Genomic DNA, 23,723 nt, shown 5'->3' with positions numbered 1-23,723 from the left:
TTTAGATGTATATATTTTAATAGGGAAGAATGAAACACAGGAGATTAATTTGCAAAATTTCAGCAGAATAGTTGAAATTAAGTTACTTTATGGCTGGGCCATAAACAAAAGAGATGTTATCTTTCAGTTTCAGTGCAACAGGAGACATAATGTTTCAAACTAGAAGGTTTTTGTATTGTCTTTAAATGTGGAGGAATGTAAATTATTTTACAACTTCTACCATTTGCCAAAATATCTAAGAGAAGTCTTTATTTATGTGTTTTCACAGGTAGATGCTAAATGCTAACAGCTGCACCACTCAGAGTTTTCACCTGGGATAGTCAGATGACAAGAAGTGATGTCATGCTTCAAGCTACCCCAGCAGTAATATTTTAAATATTAATTTAAAAAGTCTCTGAGAGAGAGACTGGGCATTTTGCAGTTTGTCTTGGACCTGACAAGAACATCCACTCACCACATCTGCTTACTCTGTAAGTAAGTTAACTAGGGTGCAGTAATTTCTCTCAGATACAGTCAGGAATATAGTGAAGTATAGCTTAGATGCTTTATTTATTTATTTGAGACTGTCCTGCAATCTTGTTTTAAATATTTCCTGTGATTTCGAACTCTGATGTAACTGTAATAATTTACTGAGTATTTTTTTGTTCTTTTATTGTTTATTATTAAATATATTTAAACCTTTCATTGTGAGTGATATTTGTTAGACATATTTAAGTTCTGAGAGTACTTGCATATTTTTCTGGCGACACTGTGGGCCACTCCTAATAGCCTTGCTCTTGATCAAACTACCATATGGATTAATAGTAGCATTACACAGTAAGATTGGACACCTTTTGTTAAGGGCCTTAGAGTAGCTGATAAGGAGTGGCAGTTGGCAGTCAAAACTACCTTAAAGTCTGGGCAGAAGGGGGCACAGCTAGTAAACCTGTGCCAGCCTTTCCCAGGTGTATGCTTTGTGTGTATAAATCAAATTTCAAAGAGTGTGTGTGTCAGCTACTTGGGCAGGGACACAAAACAATGGTTGGACAGAGAGGGAGTTGGAGGTATTGGCTTGGCCACTCAGCTGAGATCTCAGCTTTATAGCTGTACCAGTGGGGAGTCTTATTGAGGATCTGGAGAAAGAGGGGAAAAAACAGCCAAAGACTGACTGGGTCTCTGTCTGCTCTTCAGGGAAATTGCACTTTACTGTATGTATACTTGTCATCCTCCCAATGTATGTCCCCCACTGGTGCTAGTGGCAAGGACTGAGGCTCCTTGATTACTGGGCCAGTGATGGGGTGTCAAAACCAGTTCTGTCTGGGTGTAAATGTTTTTTACTGTAACAGACATTCTAACAAAAAATCTGGTGGAGATAGTTATGAGACCTGTGGTTATTACATGTTCAGTGATAACACCAATACTACAGACTGTGTAACTGTGGCAATAAAGACAACCCTAGAGCATATAACAATTGTTGGCAGGTATAAATGCCCAAAGTCAAGAGCAGAAGACCTCAAGGAATGCAACATTTCTTGCATGAAACACAGGAGGGAATAATAATATTAGCTGCAGACTTAAATTTACCAGAAACAGACTGAAATAATATTGATTTAACAACATTAGTAAGGAAACTATTCACAACATATATTCAGGAACAACAATTGCTTCAGATTGCAGAAAACCTACCAGGAGATAGAACATACTAGACATTGTTAATATTCCTAAAAAGTTACTGTTACTTTAAGTCAAGTCAAGTTTTACCACCACTGGTGTGTAGTGATTATGGGGTTATAGAAGTTAATTTGTTGCTAAGTAATTCTGCCATACTGAAGTCTAAGCCAATGCACAGAAGGTTAATTACAGATTATATGGAAGCAAAACAGTTACTATATAAAACTAACTGGAGTGAGGTGTTCAGTGGAAAAAAATGCAGATGGAAAGCGGATGTTTTGAAAAAGAAATTATTTGAGTGCAAAAAAAAAAAAAAATAACATTAGGATCTAGGCATACAATGTCAGGGGAATATATTTCCATAAGAGCAAGATACCTGATTAAGGCGAGAGAAAAAATATAAGAAATGGAAGGCATGTCAAACTAGAACTTTGAAAACTGAAATAAACAAGCTGGATAAACAGATTAACCATAGTGTGACACAAAATCGAGAAAAATTTTAAGATAATTTATATAAAGATATTGATCATAAGGGGAAACCTTTTTATAGATACATAAGATGTGGATGGAGTAAAGACACACAAACTGATAAACTGTGTGCAGATTCTAAAATTTATTCTCAGACAACAGATTATAGATATATTTACAAAATGTTATGCAAAACAGCTTGACTTCACAAAAGGGGTGATCAGTTGTCATAGTGAATGCCAGGTAACCTCAGACACTGGAATAAAATTAGGTTATACTGAAAAAGAGCTGCACAAACTGGATCCAAACAAAGCACATGGAGGAGATGGAATTAGTAATAATAACCCGAGAACACTTAGCAAGAACTTAAAGTACCATTATATCTATTATTCACTAGGTCATATAAATATGGGGAGATTCCTCAAGATTGGAGACATGCACTTATTAAACCTGTCTTTAAGGGAAAGGGGAGTAGGACAAACCCAGAGTCATACAGAGCCCTATGTCTACTTTCATGTTGTGGAAAAATAATGAAGAAGGTAATACTGCATAAGCTATTGTCAGAAATGGATAGGCTGGGACTTGAAACCACCAGCATGCATACATTGAAAATAGATCTATTACCACCTGTAACATGATATTCTATAACAATATAATAACAGCTATGCATGAAAAATTATGCTGTGATGTAATTTACATAGATTTAACTTCAGCATTTGACAGGGTCATACAAAAAACACTGATCAACAAATTAAAACAATTAGGTATTGGTGTACTCTTGATAAGATGGATAACTGCATGGCTTATAAATAGGACATGGCAAGTATCATACAGCAACTGGGCAGGTGAAATCCTTGGCTACAGTCAGGGTGTCACACAGGGCTCTGTCCTAGGCCCTTACTTATTTAAATTGTATCTTTCAGACCTAACTTTTTCATCTGAGGTGTTCTACAGTCTATATGCAGATGACCTGAAACTGATTACAAGTGTTACAGATAAGGCATGTCTGACAAATAACTTGACTAAATTGACCATTTGGGCACAGGTGAATAATATGCTGATAAATACATCAAAAACTAAACATATGAGATTTGGGAGACAAACTGAAAGGTGAATATTTAATGCAGCACACAGTTATTTAAACTGTAGACTCATTTAAGTACTTGGGTATATGGGTAAATTTGGCTATACGTTTTTCTAATCATATCAGCCAATTGGTTAATGATAGTCATAGAACTACAGGGTGTATAAAAAGATTTATAAAGTCTAGAAAATCAAAAATGATGAAGTGATTGTTTGTTAGTTACATTAGACTCAAACTTAAGTATTGAATAACAATATGGAAATGCCATAAGAAAACAAGCATGAGTAAACTGGAAAGAGTACAGTGGAAATAAACTAAGGGTATCCATGGATGTGACAATTTAAGTTATTATGAATGACTGAAATACCTGAACTCGTACAGTGTCTCTTATAGATATCTAAGAGGAGATCTTATTCAGGTATATACGGCATTTAGAGACAACTACCTCTGAGAAAGTTTGGGGTTACCAAAAAAAAAAAAACAGTACAGAATCATCAGACAACCTATGTAGAAGAGTCTATAGGAATGAGAAATGTACTAATTGGTTCTCTGACAGAATAGCTGATGCATGGAACAGACTACCAAATTACATTAAAGCAAGTGCTAGTTTAGATATCTTAAGAACAGCCTGGAAACTTACTATGGTTACAAGCGTTTTGGCATACTGGCATACTACAAGGGCATTAATTCTTGTTTCATAATGTTCATTTTTCAATATAAAATTAAGCTTTCTCTTTTAAGCAGTGAAAAAGTGTTGTGGTACCTGAATGAAAAAAATAGGTGAGCAGAGAAAGAAATAGTTATGTAAGCATAAGTCCAGGTTCAAGTGTAACATAGCAGAGCATAATGAAATGAAATGAAATGCATGATATTGTCACAAAAGAAAGTTCAAATGCAAATGAAAAAAGTAACAACTATGGGAAAGTGGAGAGATAAACAAGAGCAAACAACAGATAGCAGGCAGTGTGGAAGAAAAAGCAAGAAGGATTGGGCAAAAACAAAACTGGAAAGAAATGAAAAGGTGAATGACCCAAGTCCAGAGGAATTCAAATTGCAGGCTGTACGTTAACACATCTAACTCTGTGGAGGAAGTGGGCTGAGTGTTGGTGAAGGACAAAGGAGAAAAAGTGCAGTTTAACAGAGAAATGCAGGACAGAAGAGGATAGAAGAAGAGAGACATTCAAAGGCAATGGGGAGAGGGAGGCTACAAACATTCAAAGAGAACAGAAGGGAAAGAACCCAGTCTTAAAGTGGTGACGTGGAACATGGGGGGATTCACACAAGATAAAAATTAAAAAGGCAGAAAGCAGAATGAGAAGAATGCAAGAGGATGAGGTACTTTTACAGGGAGGGAAGATCATGAGTCCCCAGTACCTCAAGGGATAATCAGACAAAAATGCATGGGGTGGCAACATGGGAGTGGCCACCATTTTCAGAAAGGGTTTATAGTTAGTGATTGAAAGAATGCAAAAGTGGAGAGGAGAGATGCATCACTTGGCAAGGAAGAATAGATGGAAGGAGACTGACAGTGGTTGATTGACAATGGGGCGAAGCAGTGGTGCAGCAGTTAGTATTGTCACCTCACAGCAAGAGACTCTCCGGTTTGATTCTCACTGGGCTGCCTTCTGTGCAGAGTCTGTATGTCCTCCCTGTGTTCATATGGGTTTCCTCTGGCTGCTCCTGTTTCCTCCCACATTCTAAAGCCATGCTTCTGGAGCATTTCTCCTCAGGCTTCCAATGAAATAGGTTCTGCCTCAGTTGAATTGTCCTGGTAAACAAATGTTTAATAATAAAAATAAAAATAAAATAAATAAATAAACCAGTATATTCCAAACAAGGATATGGGGAATTCTTACAGCAGTTTCTTTGTAGAATGGAATCAGATAAAAATGGATGGAGAGGAAATCTTTGGAGGGGACTTCAGTGTCACATTAGATTACAAAAAATGTCACATTAGCTTATAACAAATACAGGCTCTTTGGCAAGACAGTACAGTACCAAGATGAAACAGCCTTAGGAAGGAACATGAAGGAAGCAAAGCAGAAGAATATATGGAGGGAAAGCACTATGAAACAAGGGAGTACACATTTACCACAAACTGATTTATTTATGCTTGTATACTGGACAAGATAATAGGGAAAGAGGAAATAGTAAAAATAGTAGAGGAGATAGAAATACACGAGAGATACATATTACACCATGCAGTGGTAGCAATGACAATAAGCACAGAGAGGGAACGGGGGGGGGGGGGGTTGGGATGGAGATGTTTGAGCTACAAGGGGAAGAATTAGGAAAGGAAGTAACAACTACGAAATCTGATAGAGGAGACAGTGGAGGAGAGCACTTATAGACACAAGAGAATTCATAAAACACTGCTGGGATGAAATCAAAGTTGCAGATAGGACACAAATCATGAGAGAGAATTTGTAGAAAGAAAGTCGGGATGGGGAGAAAATGCTAAAACTGGAAGGAGAACTGGGCAAGATGCAAAAGGAGATATGGAAATGATATAGAGAGGGAATCTCTAACAAAAGAGGAAGCGGTGATAAAAACTGAACTAGAAGTAAAGATAGTAAGATAGTAGAGCAGTAGTACTGGGATGATTACTGGTTGATAACTGGGGAGGAAGTGGGGAAACATCTAGCAAGGAATCATAACAAAGGAAAAGATGAGAGATGGGTACCAAGTATTAGACAAAAAGATGGAGAAACTGCAGACAATAGAATTAGAAAAGATTTCAGATAATACTACCAAGTAATATACCATGAATAGTCGAAAGAAAAGGAACTCTGTTGGGAGATAACAGGCAGAGGAGAGGGGTACCAGATAAAAGAAATACAGCGGGTGAAACTAAAAGCAAAAATCATGGTGGAGGACCTCAAGAAGGCAGTGATAACAATGAAAGATAGTGAGGTAGGGGGCCCAGAGGGATATCCAGTAGACTTCTGCAAGTGGGGTGGAGAGGCAATATGGACAGTTACGAAGGAGTACAAAAGGGTAAACAAACAGGGGAAATAAAAAACACAATGAAAAGACTCAAGGTGGTAGTCATCCCAAAAGAGTAGAGAGATAGGATGGAAGTAAGAATTACTGAGCAATCTCCTTAATAAACATAGACATCAAGGTGATGGCAGATGTGGTAGTAAGGAAAGGGGTTAGGATTATGCAGACAATAATACAGGAGGAGCAGAATGTTTTTACAAAAGGAACAAGGGCAGAGATGAACTGGATTGCAATGCAGTTTATGGACAGAGAAGGGCAAAGGAGGGTAACGCAGGTGGGGATGGTCTTTTATGACCTACAAAAAACCTTACACAGAGTCACCTGGGAGTTCCTCTGCATGATACTAGAAAAAAGACAAATTGTGGAAATTTTGCAATGCTCCAGAAATAAAAGTAATGGTAAATGGAGGAGTTTTCAAGGCAGTAAGCAGGGAGAGGGACAAGACAGGGGTACCCTTTTTCCCATGAGTCTCTTCACACTAGTCTCAGAAAAGTTAGCAAATCAAGTGAGGAAAAAAGTTGCTATGACTGGATTGATGAATAGGTATATAATTAGGGTGCCTAACTCATGCAGATGCCTGCATACTTCTATCACATAATGCTTAGATGGCCATAGATTAAATAATACTTGTTTTTTCAAGATTTGAAAGGGCCTTGGGGCTTAGGTGCAACCAGGGAAAGATAGTGGAGGTCAGGATAGGAGATGAAAAAGGAAGAAAGGAGTGGGACATATTCAAAACAGGGAATACCTCAACTATTGTGTAAGACAAAAATTAAGTGATACAATATAAAAGAATTTGGATAAAAGGAGATAAATAATTTAAGGATACTGGAGAGAAGGTGGGGGACAAAAAATATACATAAAGCTAGATCAAATCAGTGTGCTTAGATGATGATTCTTCCAGCTGTAGCACATATACTAAGAAACCTGCCAGTGGACCCAATAGAGGCCAGACTACACAAAATACATAAAACTGCAACACAACTCTGGCCCCAACAAAAAAATAAATTTCTTTTCACCGACTGAGAAATGAGACCACCAGATAAAACAGAATCTTTTATTTCTCTTGTTCTAGCGCTTCGGTGCTACCACCTTCAAGGAATATAAAAAATGCAAAGTACAAATACATATCCTTATATAAAAAACATCCAATTGATACACACACCCACCAATTATATAATTATATAATTGTGTAGCAAAATTCCCTATTAAAGTAAACATCTCCAGTTAACTTCATTATTAAGACCATTGGGTGTCATAGTTTTATATTTTAAAATAAAAATACTTTCCTTATACAACAATTTATGTTTTAACACATTTTCATCACCACATAAACTTTTTATACTTTCTAAAACTGTGCCTTTTAACAAAGACACATCACCATTATGAAATGCATTAAAATGTGTTGCAATTATTTTATTCCCCCTCTTATTCTTCACATCTCTAACATGTTCCAAAAATCTAATCTGGAATTCTCTCTTAGTCTCACCTATATAATATAGTCCACATGGACATCTAAGTGCATATATTACCCTCTTACTTCTGCATGTAAAAACCTCCCTTGGTATAAACTTCACCCCATTTATTTCATCAAATGTTTGAACTATATTTGTACAAATGCTGCACCTATTGCAATAGAATAAGAGGGGGAATAAAATAATTGCAACACATTTTAATTGCAATAGAATAAGAGGGGGAATAAAATAATTGCAACACATTTTAATGCATTTCATAATGGTGATGTGTCTTTGTTAAAAGGCACAGTTTTAGAAAGTGTAAAAAGTTTACGTGGTGATGAAAATGTGTTAAAACATAAATTGTTGTATAAGGAAAGTGTTTGTATTTTAAAATATAAAACTGAGGCACCCAATGGTCTTAATAATGAATTTAACTGGAGATGTTTACTTTAATAGGGAATGTTGCGACACAATTATATAATTATATAATTTGTGGGTGTGTGTATCAATTAGATGTTTTTTATATAAGGATATGTATTTGTACTTTGCATTTTTTATATTCCTTGAAGGTGGTAGCACCGAAGCGCTAGAAGAATAGAAATAAAACATTCTGTTTTATCTTGTGGTCTCATTTCACAGTCAGTGAAAAGAAATTTATTTTTTTGTTGGGGCCAGAGTTGAGTTGCAGTTTTGTGGCAGTAGGAGTTTTCGTAGTTTTTATATCAAAAAATACATGTCTTGGAAGGGAGGAAGGAAAAACAGTCTCCATAAACAAGCTAAGACTGAGTAGAAGAAAAGGGGACAGGGATTCCCATACATACATATTTAGGCCTTAGTATAGAGCTTCATAGGTTCATAGGAGGTTACTAGTCTAATGGCTCTAGGGCCTTTACAAGCCTAGCCATGTTATACCAGTGTTCCTTAACGGACCTGGGTTAGATGGGCATTATTCACAATGAGTCTATGATCAGCATGGAATGCCCCTATCCATGAAGATAAGTGCCAACTCCAAGGTGAATTTACAGTCTCCCATCCATTTCTCTAGGTTTGTGCTTGAATAGCATTATTGAGTAGCTCTGCTTCACGTGAATTGTGAGTTTATTCCAGAATAGCAGCAATCTCTGGAATTCATATCTGTCTCTCCAGCATGTTCTGTTAATGTCACAGGCAAGGGTGAGATCCCCAAAGTGAGTGACTCTTGTCCCATTTGATTTGCAGACGTGCTGCATTTCCATTAGGACATGGTCAGAGACTACTCTGCAGGCCAGGCACAAGTCACCTGTTAGGAGCCATTAGGATACAGACTACAGTGATAGGGCTTTCAGTTTTTCCTTATAGGTCATGTTTTGGAGGCTCTGAATTTTCTTGGTTTGAAACCTCTGTGATCTATCCAGCTGCTGCAGGGGTCTGGTGAGGTACATACAAAAGGCAGCATTGAACTCTATTTGTGCTCTGATGAGGATCAAGTACAGAGGAGTTATAACATTCTTAGTCTTCGAAGTGATGCTCTTACTTATGAGATGCGCAACATAGAAGACTTTCCTTACCACTGTGGACACATGGTGACTAATGTTCAGTTTGCTATCAACCTGTGTTCCCAAATCTCACACTACTGGGTTTGAATTTACTAGGGTGCTGTCAATACTGTAATTTGCAGGGACATCCTCTTTGCCAAAGGAAATAATAATGCACTTTTTGCATTTAGTTTTAGTCCGTGGCTTTGGCACTAATCATTTGTCTGTGTTTATCCCTCTTGTAATCTCTTAACCTCACTTGTGGACTCAGTGATTGTGCCCAGTTTGCACTCATGAGTGAACTTGGTAAGCCACAGGCCATCTACTTTCACCTGGATTTCTGAGAAAAAGATTCCAAACAGTAGAGGGCCCAACATAGATCCTTGTGGTACACCACCGATAACTAGTCTGCTGTAAAGGTGGAATTCCTAACTTTGATAGTATGCATTCTGTCAGTGAGCCAGTGACGTATGGGTTAATCCCCATCTATGAGAGTTTCTCAGTGATACTTGAGTGAGGATTGTGTCAAAAGCATTGGCTAAGTCAAGCTAGGCAGTATGTAATGTTTTGTCTTCATCCAGGGCTTTGGTGACATTCTTGAAGAAGACCACCAGGTTCAATAAGCATGATCTACCTTAACAAAGCCAAACTGGGTTGGGTCAAGAATTTGAAGTTCACCTATGTCCTTGTTGATAAGGTCCATGATGATTCTTTCCACGGCTTTGCAAATAAGGTTGGTTACGTGTATGGGACTATTATTCCCAGGATCAGTTGATGGACAGCCTTTGTGCAAGGGAATGACTGTTGCTGTTCTCCACTCTGCTGGAACAAAGCCAGTGCTCAGGCTGAGGTTTACGAGAGTACCAAGTGATTAGACTAGGTCTTGTTTTAGATTGTTTAGTAAGCAGCCTGGGATGTTCTGGTCCCATAGAGGCTGTGCTTATGGCCTTGGAGAATGTGGATATGACCTGCTCTTTGGAGATACTAGGTAGAGGGGTGGTGTCAGGTATGCTTTGTGGTATGGCTGGTGAGGACAAGGGGGGTTGAAGTTTGCACCAAATCTGTCAGCTAGCATGTTGGCAATTTCCTCAGTTTCAGTACGAGATGTTCCATCTACTATAAGTTCAGCACATAGCTGGGCATTCCCTTTAGATTTTGGACATAGCTAAAGAATGCCTTATGATTACCCTTAGCTAGAGTTGCTAATTTAGCTTTGTAACTAGCTTTAGAGGACTTTACAAGATATCTGATTTCCTTGTTAAAGCTGTGGAAAGTATTCTTCTGCTAAATAACTTCTTTATTGTTCTTAGACGTCAGTTTCTTCCTTTTGTTATATAACCTATTTATACTTGAGGTCCACCAGGGTGGCCTATTTTTTCTGGAGGACCTGGTTTTGACTTGGTGAGGTACAGCCAAGTCTATACAGTTGTTTAGGTGGTCATACAGGGCATTTGTGTTCTCCTCTGCTTATGAGTCATTGTTTGTTGTGTTAGCAGGGGTTTTGAAACTTTTTATACTATCGTCTAGTAGTCTGTACTTTGCTTTGGAGAACTCTTTCAGTTTTTTTTGCTCCTGTGGGGGTGTTAGGCTTCACCATTACTTCAAACAAGACAGATTTATGGTCTGATCATACCAGGGAGGGCAAGACACAGGGAGTAGTGCAGTGATTCCTCTGCAATGTTGGTGAGTACTAAGTCTAGGACATTTGAGCCTCTTGTAGGGAAGCAGACTAGCTGTTTCAGGGAATTTGTATTGACAAAGTCCAGGAACCTCAGGCCACGCATGTTTGCATGTTGCCCAATCGATGGAAGGATAATGGAAATCTTCCATGACCAAAGTGTTTGGCTAAACAGTTAATGACTCTAGTAAGTCCAGGTAGGTGGTTTGCTTCTCTTGGTTCATGGTGGGGGACCTATAGCTAGCAATGATGTGGTAGAGTCTTTACCTATAGTGAGTTGGACCTGGAGTAGCTCAAGACAGTCATACAGTTTAACCAGTCTCAAGGTGTATTTGACTGTAATGAAGATGAATATACCTCCAGCTTTGGTTCGTTTACACTCATTTTGAGGTCTGTATGTGTGGAAGGCATTGTAGCCTTGCACAGCCGGGGTGCTCTCTATCGTCATGAACCACAGCCCATATCACTTGCTTACATGGAAAAAGAGCAAATGGGATACTAAAATACAGCAGGAGAGAAAGTGGAAACAGGATGATGGGAAAAATAAAAAAAGAATGAATGAGGAGACACTAATGGGGAAACATGTCATGGGGGTGAGGAAAAAAAGATACATACGAGAGGAAGAAGGCTGTGGCACTTCCTTAATAAAGAAACAAGTAGTAAAAAGGTTAAGAAATAGGGAAAGGGAGGTGGAAGACAGACAGTACTGAAAACCCTACAGGACTTAATACAGGAATTTGGATTAACACAAAAGTGGTTTGTGCAGGGTTGGGATCCTTGTGAAAAAATGCAACGGGTAGTCCAGCAAGGCAGAACTGATATTTATATTCTGCAGGCTTTGTACCAATATGATGGGAGACAAAAAAATGTTTTTTTTTCCACACAAAAGTCCTTAGTACTGTATTGTTTTTTTCCTTATAAGAGATGCAGAATCACAGCATGCTTTCACTATGTGTATGGTTGTTATTCATTTCATCAACAAAAATGAATATCAACATGCAAAGCAGAGTTCACAAAACACTGACAATGTGAATGTCAACTTCTACTATGCATACACCAAGAGAAAAGCTCTGCACATGCAAAACAAAAAAAAAAAAACATAAAAATAAATGTTTTTTTGCAGGAAGTAAGCCCCTCTTGCACCCCCACACCCTACTAATTACATATACTAATTCCAAGAATCCATAAAATCAGGAAATGGAAATACTTCCAATCTCAAGAATTATGCAGTCTCACAACTGTCTACCATCTGCTTATTTAACCATAAGCAGTCGACTAAAGAGATGTTGACAAAAGCACTGTCAACTGAACATATGGAACTATATCCATATCTACCATTTTATGATCATCTAAGTGTCTGATTGACTCATGTCCAAGATCGGACAATTCCTGAGGTTGGGAAATATGCCCTCACCTCGTGTTTGTGTGATCTCTTAGTTATTATATATAATTAGCAGGAGTTGTGATGGCACTAGTTCAGGGGTGCTTGCTCGGCAAAAAACAATGTTTTTTTTTCTAATTTTAATATTGCATGCGCAAGTGTTGTATTTTTTGTTGCCGATATTGACGATTTCAACGTAAAAAACTTCAGTGCTTAGTCTGTCAATGTTGGGTGTATTTGGTGTTTTTGCTATTACACCTACAACTATATATATATACATATTTGTGTGTATCTATCTTTCTATCTATCTATCTATCTATCTATCTATCTATCTATCTATCTACCTATCTATCACTCTCTTTCTCTCTCTCTCTCTCTCTCTCTCTCTCTATATATATATATATATATATATATATATATATATATGTGTGTGTGTGTGTGTGTGTGTGCACGCACGTGTGCATGCGTGTATGGGTCTATCTGAGAATATTGAAATCCGAAAAGATCAAAGATCACATCATTGAGACAAAATGAAAAAAAACTCATTTCAGTGAAAGACTGGATCAATGATGATCTTCCTAGGGTAAGTAACCTGTTGGCCAACAAGATGAACTTTGTTCTTTTCCCAATTGTAGTGCGATCTCAGAGTTTTTATATTTAGTTAGCGGGTGGGGGATGCAGGCCTCCACATTGGCGGGAGGGTTGTGGGGGTTGTAGCCCCCCACCTGGGTGGGTTGATGATGGTATGGTTTAGCTTTTGTGAGTTTTGGAATAAGTGATTGCTTACCCTGGGACGATCTTCGTTGATCCGGTCTTTTGCTGAAATGGGTTTTCATTCATTTTGTCTCGACAATGTGGTCTTCAGTCTTCTAGGAGTTTGATGTTCTGAAGTAGATACATTTAGTGCTATGGCTGCTGTGTGTGTCTAAGTCACCTACTATAGTAAAGTATGCTAACCCTAACCATTGCCCTACTCCTAACCCTAAACATGCCCCTACTCCTAACCCTAAACATGCCCCTACTCCTAACCCTAACCTTACATCTTACCTTAGGAAACACCCTTTCTTTAACACTGCTTGATCAGAATGTGGTGGTAGGAATTTTCTGATAAGCTGATAAAGTGAAATGGTTTTCTTTCTGCAATATTACTAGCTTTCATTATGTCTAGTTTTGAGTAAGTATGTTTTTCAAGAAGCCACCATTAATAAGTTGTGCATGTCATCCATTACTTAACTGCACAGACACTCAGACACACACAAGCACACACAGTCTCTCTCTTGACGTATTTCTCTCTCTCACACATGCAGACACACACACGCACGCACACACACACACACACACACACACACACACACACACACACACACACACACACACAGTCTCTCTATTAACTGTGATTAAGTGGCAATAAGGATCCCTCAGTTTGATGAAGAAGTTTAACCCAGACTTCTTTAAAATATCCACTTATGCCTGGGTACACCTCTGATGTTTGACTGAAGTCAGTTTAGATGAATCTCTTCAATCACATTCCTCAACAGTAGTTAAAAAAATTAAATATTAGAAATATGAGGCATTGCTGCTGTCTGAGTAAATATTTTACACTGACAGCACGTGTATTTTCAGTGTTGCAAATACATGTTGGTTTATTTATTTGTAACTGAAACAAAATATACTTCCTGGAAATAAGAGAATGCACTCAGTTCAGTAATTTCTTTGCAAAATTAGATTTTTGCCAGTAAGGGCTGACACCATTGCATGCAATCAACCAGTGGCATTTGCTTATTTTATACTATAAAAGACCTTGGATTGCCTAGCCATGACTTCCTGATGTGCAATAGAGAAAAAAGAGGGACTGCATAATAAAAGTTAGCACAGTGTCTCACTTCTGGGTTCACTTTTGGAGTTATCATACCTTTAAAATTTAGAACAGTTATTTTACTTTTTGTTTGTTTTGCTAATATACTTTCTGTGTCTTAGACTTTTCAGAGGGTGGAATGATTTCTTAATTATAAGTGTTTATGATTGTTACAATATAGAATATATGAGAACAATTATCTCAGCACACAATGTTTGTTTGTTTTGCTAATATACTTTCTGTGTCTTAGACTTTTCAGAGGGTGGAATGATTTCTTAATTGTAAGTGTTTATGATTGTTACAATATAGAATATATGAGAACAATTATCTCAGCACACAATGTTCAGGCATTGTCAGTGGGTGCAGATAAAACATATCCACCAATGTTAAAATGAAACTGCTGTTACTTGTAGTCTTTAAACAAAAAGTAATGTAGGTACATACATCTAATTAGTGAAGACTAAAAATAAATATATTTACTTTCTGAAATTGTCATGGTAATGTGAATAGCACTTTTTCCCTGCATGGAAGTCTTAGTCAAAAGGTAAATGCACTTGATGAGCTCAGATGTCATGTAAAAAGTTCCCCTGATGACTGCAGTCAACAGCATATTCCCAGATTGCAACATGAGCCTTCTCACATCTCTCAGGAGACACCAGGCATTTTCCTGAAAAACTTAGATGTTAAGAGTTGTAATTATCTGCTGAGTCATAAGGCTAAACAAATTAATTATTAATTTTCTGGTCATTCCGACACTTTCAGTCAGCTATTTTTTTCTCTTAAATGTTCATCAAAACCAGATATTCCTTATGCCAATATTTAAATAGTGTTTCATGGGCATTACTATGTAAGAATGATCATCTTTATTCATAAAGAATTTATTTCACAGGACAGATGTATAACAGAGCAAGGTATGTGACATAGCAAAAATTACCTGCTCTAATGAGTATGTACTCCTTGATGGCCACCGCTTTCCTTCTGTACTTGGCAAAACAAAAAGTTCTGCAGCTGTTGGTAATCCTGGACGTAGAGCCACGAGCAGTTGGTCAGAATCGATTCCTGTAGCCTAAATGACACAGTATTTTATAACCATGACTTAAACATGGACTATTTGATACATTGTGTTTTCATTTTATTTTTCTTTTACAGCAGTCTTTTAAATAAAGTTCATATTTAACAAAAACATCCATACTTGGAATTTTATGAACAATAGATATGTCAGTGACTGAATTATTTCCCAAAATTAAAGTCAAGTTCAAATAAACAGTCTTTCAGCAATACAGAACGTAGAAATGAGAATAAACATATCTTAAATTTCAATACATTTTCCAGGATCAGTGAGAAAGTTATGCAGGCAACAGACTTTCAACATTTCTGCATGTATTACCACTTATTCCTTGTACGTGTTCACTGTACTTGAAACACAGCAGCTTTGATTTGCTTCTGTATCTATAATGTAGGTCTCTTCTTTTATCAGTATATGAGTTATCACCATCCATCTTTAGGAAGTTATTGTCATTCGGTAAGTTGTGAACTTTTCCTCCCATTGCCTTTTGCTTTACAAATCATTCAAGAGGAAGCTAGCAGTACGGTGACTGATACTATTAATAACAGAGTTTCTCTTCCTTATAGTTAAAACATTTATTGATAAAACAAATAGCGAAGGGTGTCATTCTAACTCACTGCACAGTGGTGATTTACAATCATTCTTTCACTTGATTTCACCAGGAAAGTTACCTTCTTTGGAAACTGTTCATATCTACAACTCCTCTTTTTCTGTTAATGATTACTATTGCAGGTTACATACAAAGTGACACATACCATATAGGTTCATAGGTTCATAGGTTCATACTAGGCTATCTGCCCTGGGGCAATTATAAGCCTAGCCCGATTCTGTATGGCTTACGCCACCCCTTGATTTGAGTATAATGTGCCCTTTTTAAGGTTTAGTTTACTGTGCCTCTGTCTAATAGTGACACGGGAGTAATCCCTGGGACAAACCAACGATCCCCCAGCCACTTATCGAGATTCTTCTTGAAGAGATTCAGTGAGGTGCTCTGCCTCACATGAACTGGAATTCTATTCCAGAGCGAAGGGAGCCTCTGGGTTATGAACCTGTCCCTCCAGCAAGTTCTATTTATTTCTGTGCTGAGTTTCAAGTCCCTCGAGCGTGTGGCTCTAAGGGATTTAGATTTACTGAGGTGGAGCATGTCCATTAATTCTGGATTTGACATAGATTTGTATGTCAGGCATAGATCGCCTCGAAGTAGGCGGTATGCAACTAAGTAGAGCTGGAGTTTTTTTAACCGAGCAGCATATGGCATCTGTTTGAGACCCTTGATGCCTATTGTAGTTTAGAAACCCTTAATCAGGGTTGCCATGCTGTTTGGGTAATGTGATTACTGGCTATTCAATAACCTTGACTGCTTTTGAAAGGTAAATATAAAATGTGGATTTTATTTTTAAATGATATAACAGTTGGAATCACTTGTTTAACTTTATAAAGGAGATAGGCAGAGCATTTGGGGGATTAGCCTGGAGATGAAACTGATATGTAGTGTTAGCCGCTTTCCTACTAATTCCAAGTGCTGGATTAATTTTGAGGTATACATGACAGCACGTTTAACCCATACCCCATGATCCGACACAAAGTATCTGTCTTACATTACACATTTGAAAAATCCCATAGATATAAGTTGAATTTCAGAACTATAAAAATATACACCTTTGTTAGTTCTGAATTTTTTCATACTTTAATTTCTCATAAAAGATTTCAGTTTATTTTATAAATGATTACATTTCTTTGTAAACTCAGTAAACACTAGCATGTGTCTTATTACTCAGCTTCCTGGTATTTTTCAGTTTCAAGCAATCTTGGTTTTTCAAAGAGCAGTATCTGAAGAAACTGTGTCAGTATACTGTTCATTAGGTGAAGGAACTCCTCACGAGAGACTGAATTAGAATACTTACTGTTATTTTGACTGACAGGGACAGAACTTCCAAGTCTGTTATACACTCAGGTAATCCAGTAGGAAAGGAATATTTTTGTTGCATTTTTGCTTGTGTACAATTTTCTTATATTCTGATTTAAGAGTATACTTTAAGAGGTCTGTGCTTGTGCAATTAAAGCCCAGATGAGTAAAAAAAAAAAAAAACTTATCGTTAGTTGTGCAATGTTGTAACAGTTAAGGGAGTGCAGAGACAAAGTACCCTACATGGGATATGGAGGGGGATTGCTCCCATTTCAACAAGGGTTACTTGTTCAATGACATTGTTGATTCGGGTACTTTTAAGACTGCTTTGCTGCCTTAAGCATCAGTGCCAGAGACCATATTAATTTAACAAGAGTGATGTCACATGTCTAATAGAAATGACATTAATTTTGTTAAAATGTATTTTGTTGAATAGATTTTTAGAATTAGCCCTCCACTGAATTGATTCATTGTTGAGCATGTTTTGTTTTATGCTGCATTTATTACTCCATAAGCAGGGAGCGGAACTGTTTTATCCACTGTTTGTGTGTTACATTTAAGTTTTCTTTATAGTAATCATTACTTTAAGAATGTGGGCATAGCTTAGTTTAGTTTAGTTGTGGGCATATCTTTTTATTATGAAGGCAAAGGTAATCCATAAGTGTTCCCTATTGATTTGTCAACAGCTGAGGTTGTCGAATGCGTATTCATCGACACCTAAGAGTTGAATGCTTAAAATAGTGAACGGTTTTCCTCGGGAAAGAATTTGTGTGTCCGTTCTTGGGGATTTGCCCTTTCCCCAATGTAGAACGGTCTCGGAGTGGGTATATTTAGTTAGGGGGGTGTGTGGGGTGAAACCCCCTACTATGTTTGGGTGTGTTTGTTTATTTTGTTTACGGATGGCCAAGTGAATTCTTTCCCTAGGAAAGAATGCGATGATTTGGCCATTCGCTGTTTTTAGCTTTCGACTCTTAGGTATTGATGATTTTGTATTTGACAACCTAAGCTGTCGATGTTATGATACAGATGCTCCATAAGTATCAGTGGTGCTCCAGTTAACACATTCACCTTTGGTGTAGAAGGTTGTGGGCTCTGTTCCCACAGCAGGTAGTTGGATTGCTGACATTGTACTTCTGAGCAGATTGTCTTTTGTATGAGACAGCAAATTGAGGTCCCATCTGTCTCAGTTAATGGTAGCTCAGGTGCATGTAGCAGATCCAGTGGCATCTATCAAAAAGAATAGGGCTGCTTTACCATGTTAATGTTTTCCCTCTTTCATTCATTTACACATTCATTATATTTATGCTTTATATTTACACTTTATATCATACTTTATACATTGCAATAAAACACTTTACATGCGCAACTTCATAAATACATGTAAAACCACATTTACCCCTACCCTTTCCACCATAACCATTTCTTTATAACATATATTACTTCCTCTTCACCTTTACGTCTGTTATACTGCAGTTCTTCACATCATCTTTTCCATAAGTACCAAATAGCAGTGAATAACATTTTATCCCATTTTCAATTTCTTTTTTTTTTTGCTCCCAGCCTTATATTTCCCATACAGCACCATGTCCATATCAATGTTTTAAATAATTTGTAAGTTATAGACATCTTAGAATAATGTCCAAAAACCTTCATTTTTCTTACAATACAGAAAGCAATGTTGTAATGTATATTCAGTAGTATAGGAATTACATATTATTTGACTTAACATTCTCTATTTCATATTCCTTTTCACTGGCAGTTGGTCCAAAATAAATGCCACAAATAATTACTGGCTTCACAAAAAAATAAATAAATAAAACTAACCAAAAATTTCATATCTTTCCTGCCTTTTCCTTACCACTTTTTTGTATCCAACCCCATTTTTTCCAAGGGTCAGTATAATAGTTCACTTTCATTATTTTTTATATTATTCTTTCCTTTTCATGACCGCATCATTTATAGCAAATTTCCATGTCTTTATTTTATTTTTATATCCCTTCCCTTTCAAACCTTTTGTTTCTCTTTTCCTTATCTTACCCCCACTTATCCACGTACCATTATATTTTTCAAATAAAACACTTCCTAGTATTGTTATTTTTAGAAATGTTTTAACATCCAAAACAAATTTACTGATGCTAAAAAACAAGTGTATTTATTAAAGTCACCCCCCCCCTTTCTTTTACATTAGAAACTGTCCCTCTTTTGACTGGATTCAACCTTGTTCCCCACAACATAAATAAATAAATAAATAAATTCAGTTTCAATACAGTTTGGAAATGTATAGACATCACCAAAATATGGTAGGTTTCCTAAAATGTATGTGTTTAATGTATATACTCATTTTTCGTAGGGACAAATGAAGCACCCACCACCAATCTGTCAACTTTCATATGTTTTTAGAAGTTCTCTCAGTTGTTCTATTACTATTTGATTCCTTTCAATTTTAACTCCTAGAACGTCAGTTCCACCTCTAGTATAATAAATTCCTGCCATTCTTACATCTCCAAATCCTTTTTTATGTTATAACTGTAATTCTACTGTACCCAAAATATGATCTTTTCCATAAATAATCTCTTGCATCCAATGTTTGTACTTGGCTACTAAAACCAAATCATCTGCATAGCTTAACTATAATGGTAACTTTATTCCTTTCTTAACTTCCCATCTGCCATCCTCTAATCTTGGTGTACATGTTTGTGTATCTGCATTCATTATGCTCCTAAACAGTCATGTGCTCAATGGACAACCCTGCATTACCTCTCTTCCCTGTCTTGTCTTTTTTCCTACCCATCCATTCAGCATTACAGAAACACAAGAATTGTCATAAACTGTCCTCACTATATTTCTTAATTTTTTCCTACCTCATATACTTTTAAAATGTCTTTTCCCAAAGATCAAACTATGAAATGCCTTAGCCACATAGCATACTATTCATTTTCCTTCTTCTGCCTTATTTATTCAAACACTTTAATGATCATTAGCATTTCATTTACTATTTTACCTTTAACTCCATATAGCCCTTTACCCAGTTCTTCTTTCATGACATGTATCATTCTTTTCTGAATAATCTTCATAAATAGTTTATAATCAGTATTTCCCAGTGTAGTTGGTATACAGTTTATTCCCTTCTCCCTCCCCCCCCCAAAATGTATAACCCCTTTATAAACCTCTTCTTCTTTTATACTTTCCTATATCCATTCATTCAATACTTCCTGAAAAACATCCTTTCACTGTTTGATATATATTTTTTAAAACTATAGCCTAATCCAGCTGTATGTGGTGTAGATTTTTCTTAGCCTTCCACTACCTCTTTTTTCATCTTCATTACTTTCCATGCACTTCTCATTACCTCCTTTTCAAATACTACTTTTGAATAAATATCATTCTTTCCAGTTTATTTTACATTTGTTAATCGGCAAAGTCCGACTTGGAAAGAGTTATTTTTCAGTGGAGGCCCAGAGAGAAATTCTCCAGACACAAGTCTTTGTAACATGGGTGGAAACCAGAGCACCTGGAGAAAACCCACACAAACGCAGGAAGGATAGGCAGACTCCGCACAGAAGGCACCCGGCCAAGAATTGAACCAGAGAACCTCTTGCTGTGAGGTGATGATGCTACCGCTGCACCATTGCACCATCCATTTTTCTATATTACATTTATATAATTTCTTTTCTTTTTCTTCAAGGCCACCGATGCCCTTCTCTGTACTCATTTTTCACAAATTTCTTTTTATAAGTAATCTTTTTCTTTGTCCGTTGCTCTCTCTCTCTTTCTCTCTAATTTTATGTATATTTTTTGAATCTTTTCTTCATACACCATTCACCACTTTGTCAAACTGCTTCATTGTCATATGACATCCCACATTTTTTCTTGCCAGTCTTTTAAACCCTTTTACTAATTTTATAATATTTTCAGTCTTTCCTATTATTGCCAATACACCCCTATGATCTGAAAGCTTTGCTTTTCTAATTCCATACTTTATTTTTTTTCATGTCATCTGTAAAAAAAGTATAACCAATCCCTTTCTGTTTTAAGTAACCTCCTCTTACAAGTATATTCTCAATGTTTACCTGTGCTTAACCTAGCATTATTTACAACCTCTTTCAGCATTTTTACATCTTGTACTACTTTCCCTTTCTTAAATTATAATTAAAGTCTCCCACCACCATAATAGACATATTTATTATCACTTAATTTTGAATTTCCTCAAACATTTTTCTTTCAGTGACATTTGTATAGGCATACATTACTACAACTCTTAACATCTTCTGCACCTTTCTTACATCACACACTAACCCCGGGATTCATGAAGCTCGGCGCAAGGCCGGCGTAAGGCCTGCGCCGGCGGTGCATGGAATATCCGGCGCAGTAGCGCCATATACATAATAATGAGAGTGCACCGGAATCACAGACACGTGCGTAGTGTACGTGAGCGAGCCCAGGTAGGATGCGTCTGGAGGCGTGTCTAAGCCAGCATGAGGTGAGCAACCTAATGTGCTGACAGCCATGGTCCGCCCACAATAGTAATGGCAGCAGCCAGGTCCTGTGCAGAATGAAACGCATGTACAGTATGCAACATAGTCCCGTCCCAAATTAATGGAGAAGCAAATAGAAGCCACGAAGGCATAAGTGTACCCGTCCAAGGAGTAAAGGATACGCATAAGACCGCGTTCGTCCCGCAATGCACTGTCAGTGTTTACACTCAGAGAAGGTGTACAGCCGCATGTCAGCGCCGCACCGACATAGGAGCAGCGACTAAGGTCACCACCTGTCCCACTTTGGTTGGGGCAGTCACTCCATGGACAGTTGTGTCCCGAAAAAACGTATTAGAAATGGCTGGCGTGCTACGATTGTAGGACACAATGATATCCCGTATTTAATGTAATGGTAGCATGAATTGGTTATTTCTGTAACAGAAATACCTAAATGACACAAAAACAGAATAAGCAAGGAAATTGCCACAATAATAAGCATATTATTTAGGCAAGCAAGTGAATTTCCATGCTATATAGTGACCGTTTGTATGTGTCGGCCTGTAAAGTCAGATGTGAGTCCCGGAAATATCCCAGATCGGAAAATGGAAAAGGTGGAAACCCCAGTAGCGACATGGGCATGGTCACCAGGGTTACCTGCTGTCCCAATGTGCCATGGACAGTCCCTGATTGGACAGTCGTGTCCCTGCAACAATCGTAAAATGGAAAATGACCTCCGATCCCCTGCCACGCAAATTCCGCAATATACATGTAAATAGGAGCATAAAACATATACATTACGATATGGAACACAGACATGGCATAAGAAAATAAATAAGGAACCCAAGCGCTTACAGAATAAGCTCATAGTATGGCAAACAAGTGAAGTTCTGTCAACTGCACTAGCCCTGAGTATGTGTAGTCCTGCAAATTTCGAAGTGCCCACATAACATGCCCCACTATGGGCATTGGAAAAGGTGCCAACCATAATGGTCACAAGCAGTAGTGACAGTACATAGCCGGGTAGCTGTGCTGACATAACAACAGTAAGGAAGCAAGATACCTCAAACACAGGCAAACATGTGCATAGCAACATATCCCAGACCCAACAACGTCTCTGTTGCATACACTGGATGGTGTATGATGAAGTGTAATATCCAGAAGCAGAACCCATGCATTCGGATGTACCACACAATAGCCTCATTGTACATGTCAGTCACACCCATGTATACCCCTGCACCCAAACCTGCTAGCATCCGTGTGCAGCTATACAACCACACACAATGTGCATACCTGAACTGTGTTAAGATGTTTGTGTTAGGCAATGCCACGCGGGCAAATCGTACCCACATGTCCCCAACCCACCGCAGGTACAGATATGTAAATGGCTGCATGTGAATGTGTCAGCAGAATGTGTACATCCGGCATGTAGTATGTACCCGTCCAAACCATCTAGGTTTGCATACGACACGGTGCACATAACTGTACACATGTGGACAAGTCGGGTCGTTGGACCACCGCATCGATGATTATCTTTGCTGTGAAGTCGATCACATATAGCGGAACAGGTGCCTAACAAACAGGGCGTCCTAACAGGGTGCTACAGGCAAAGAAGGAAACTGGGACATCACATGTGGACATTAGCGTAGCTGGACGGACAAATACACACGGTCAAGGTAAAGGGCGGAACAACATGCATATGGCGGATGGATGTTGTTAAGTAAAATATATAGAAACACATATGAAGTTCCAGTTTACACTCGAAATACTATATAATGTATTGAATTGTACCGTACAATATGGCAGTAGAACTAAGCCTGCATGTAATTGGTGAAGCTAAGCTGTACTGTGATGGAATTCTGAACCTGGCAGTAAGCAGTACAGCAGGCTCATGTCTGTCATCATTAATTATTTGCTGGGTTACAGAACAATAAATGTATGTACATGCATAACAGCACTCCTTCCCCAGAGGAGGATGGCCTTGTGAGCTCTATCGAAGATAGCAGTACAACTCTCTACCAGAGAGACAAAGCAACGTATTAAGAAATTAACTGTCCACTGTATCGTAACAGTCTAGGGTCCTTGAAACAGCTACAATCACAAAAGGATCCTGTAATGTACAAGGTGCCTTGCAAGGCTGTGTTATTCCCATGAGAAAACAAGTTAAGAGCACGACCCCAGCACCCACG

General features: G+C 37.8%; 1 protein-coding gene across 1 annotated transcript in view; it reads right to left on the bottom strand.

Moving 5' to 3' along the window:
* LOC122788639 (VPS10 domain-containing receptor SorCS1-like) overlaps nucleotides 1-23,723 on the bottom strand; it is a 1,297,464-nt gene that overhangs the window by 239,398 nt on the left and 1,034,343 nt on the right. Inside the window, exon 19 of the mRNA XM_044055539.1 lies at nucleotides 15,025-15,156. Coding sequence (XP_043911474.1) covers nucleotides 15,025-15,156 — 132 coding nt within the window. The remainder of the gene's footprint in view (nucleotides 1-15,024; nucleotides 15,157-23,723) is intronic.

Source organism: Protopterus annectens, chromosome 14.part0, assembly GCF_019279795.1.
Source record: "Protopterus annectens isolate FY-2018-M chromosome 14.part0, PAN1.0, whole genome shotgun sequence".
Classification (NCBI taxonomy): Eukaryota; Metazoa; Chordata; order Ceratodontiformes; family Protopteridae; genus Protopterus; species Protopterus annectens.
This window is presented reverse-complemented; position numbering and strand designations above follow the sequence as displayed.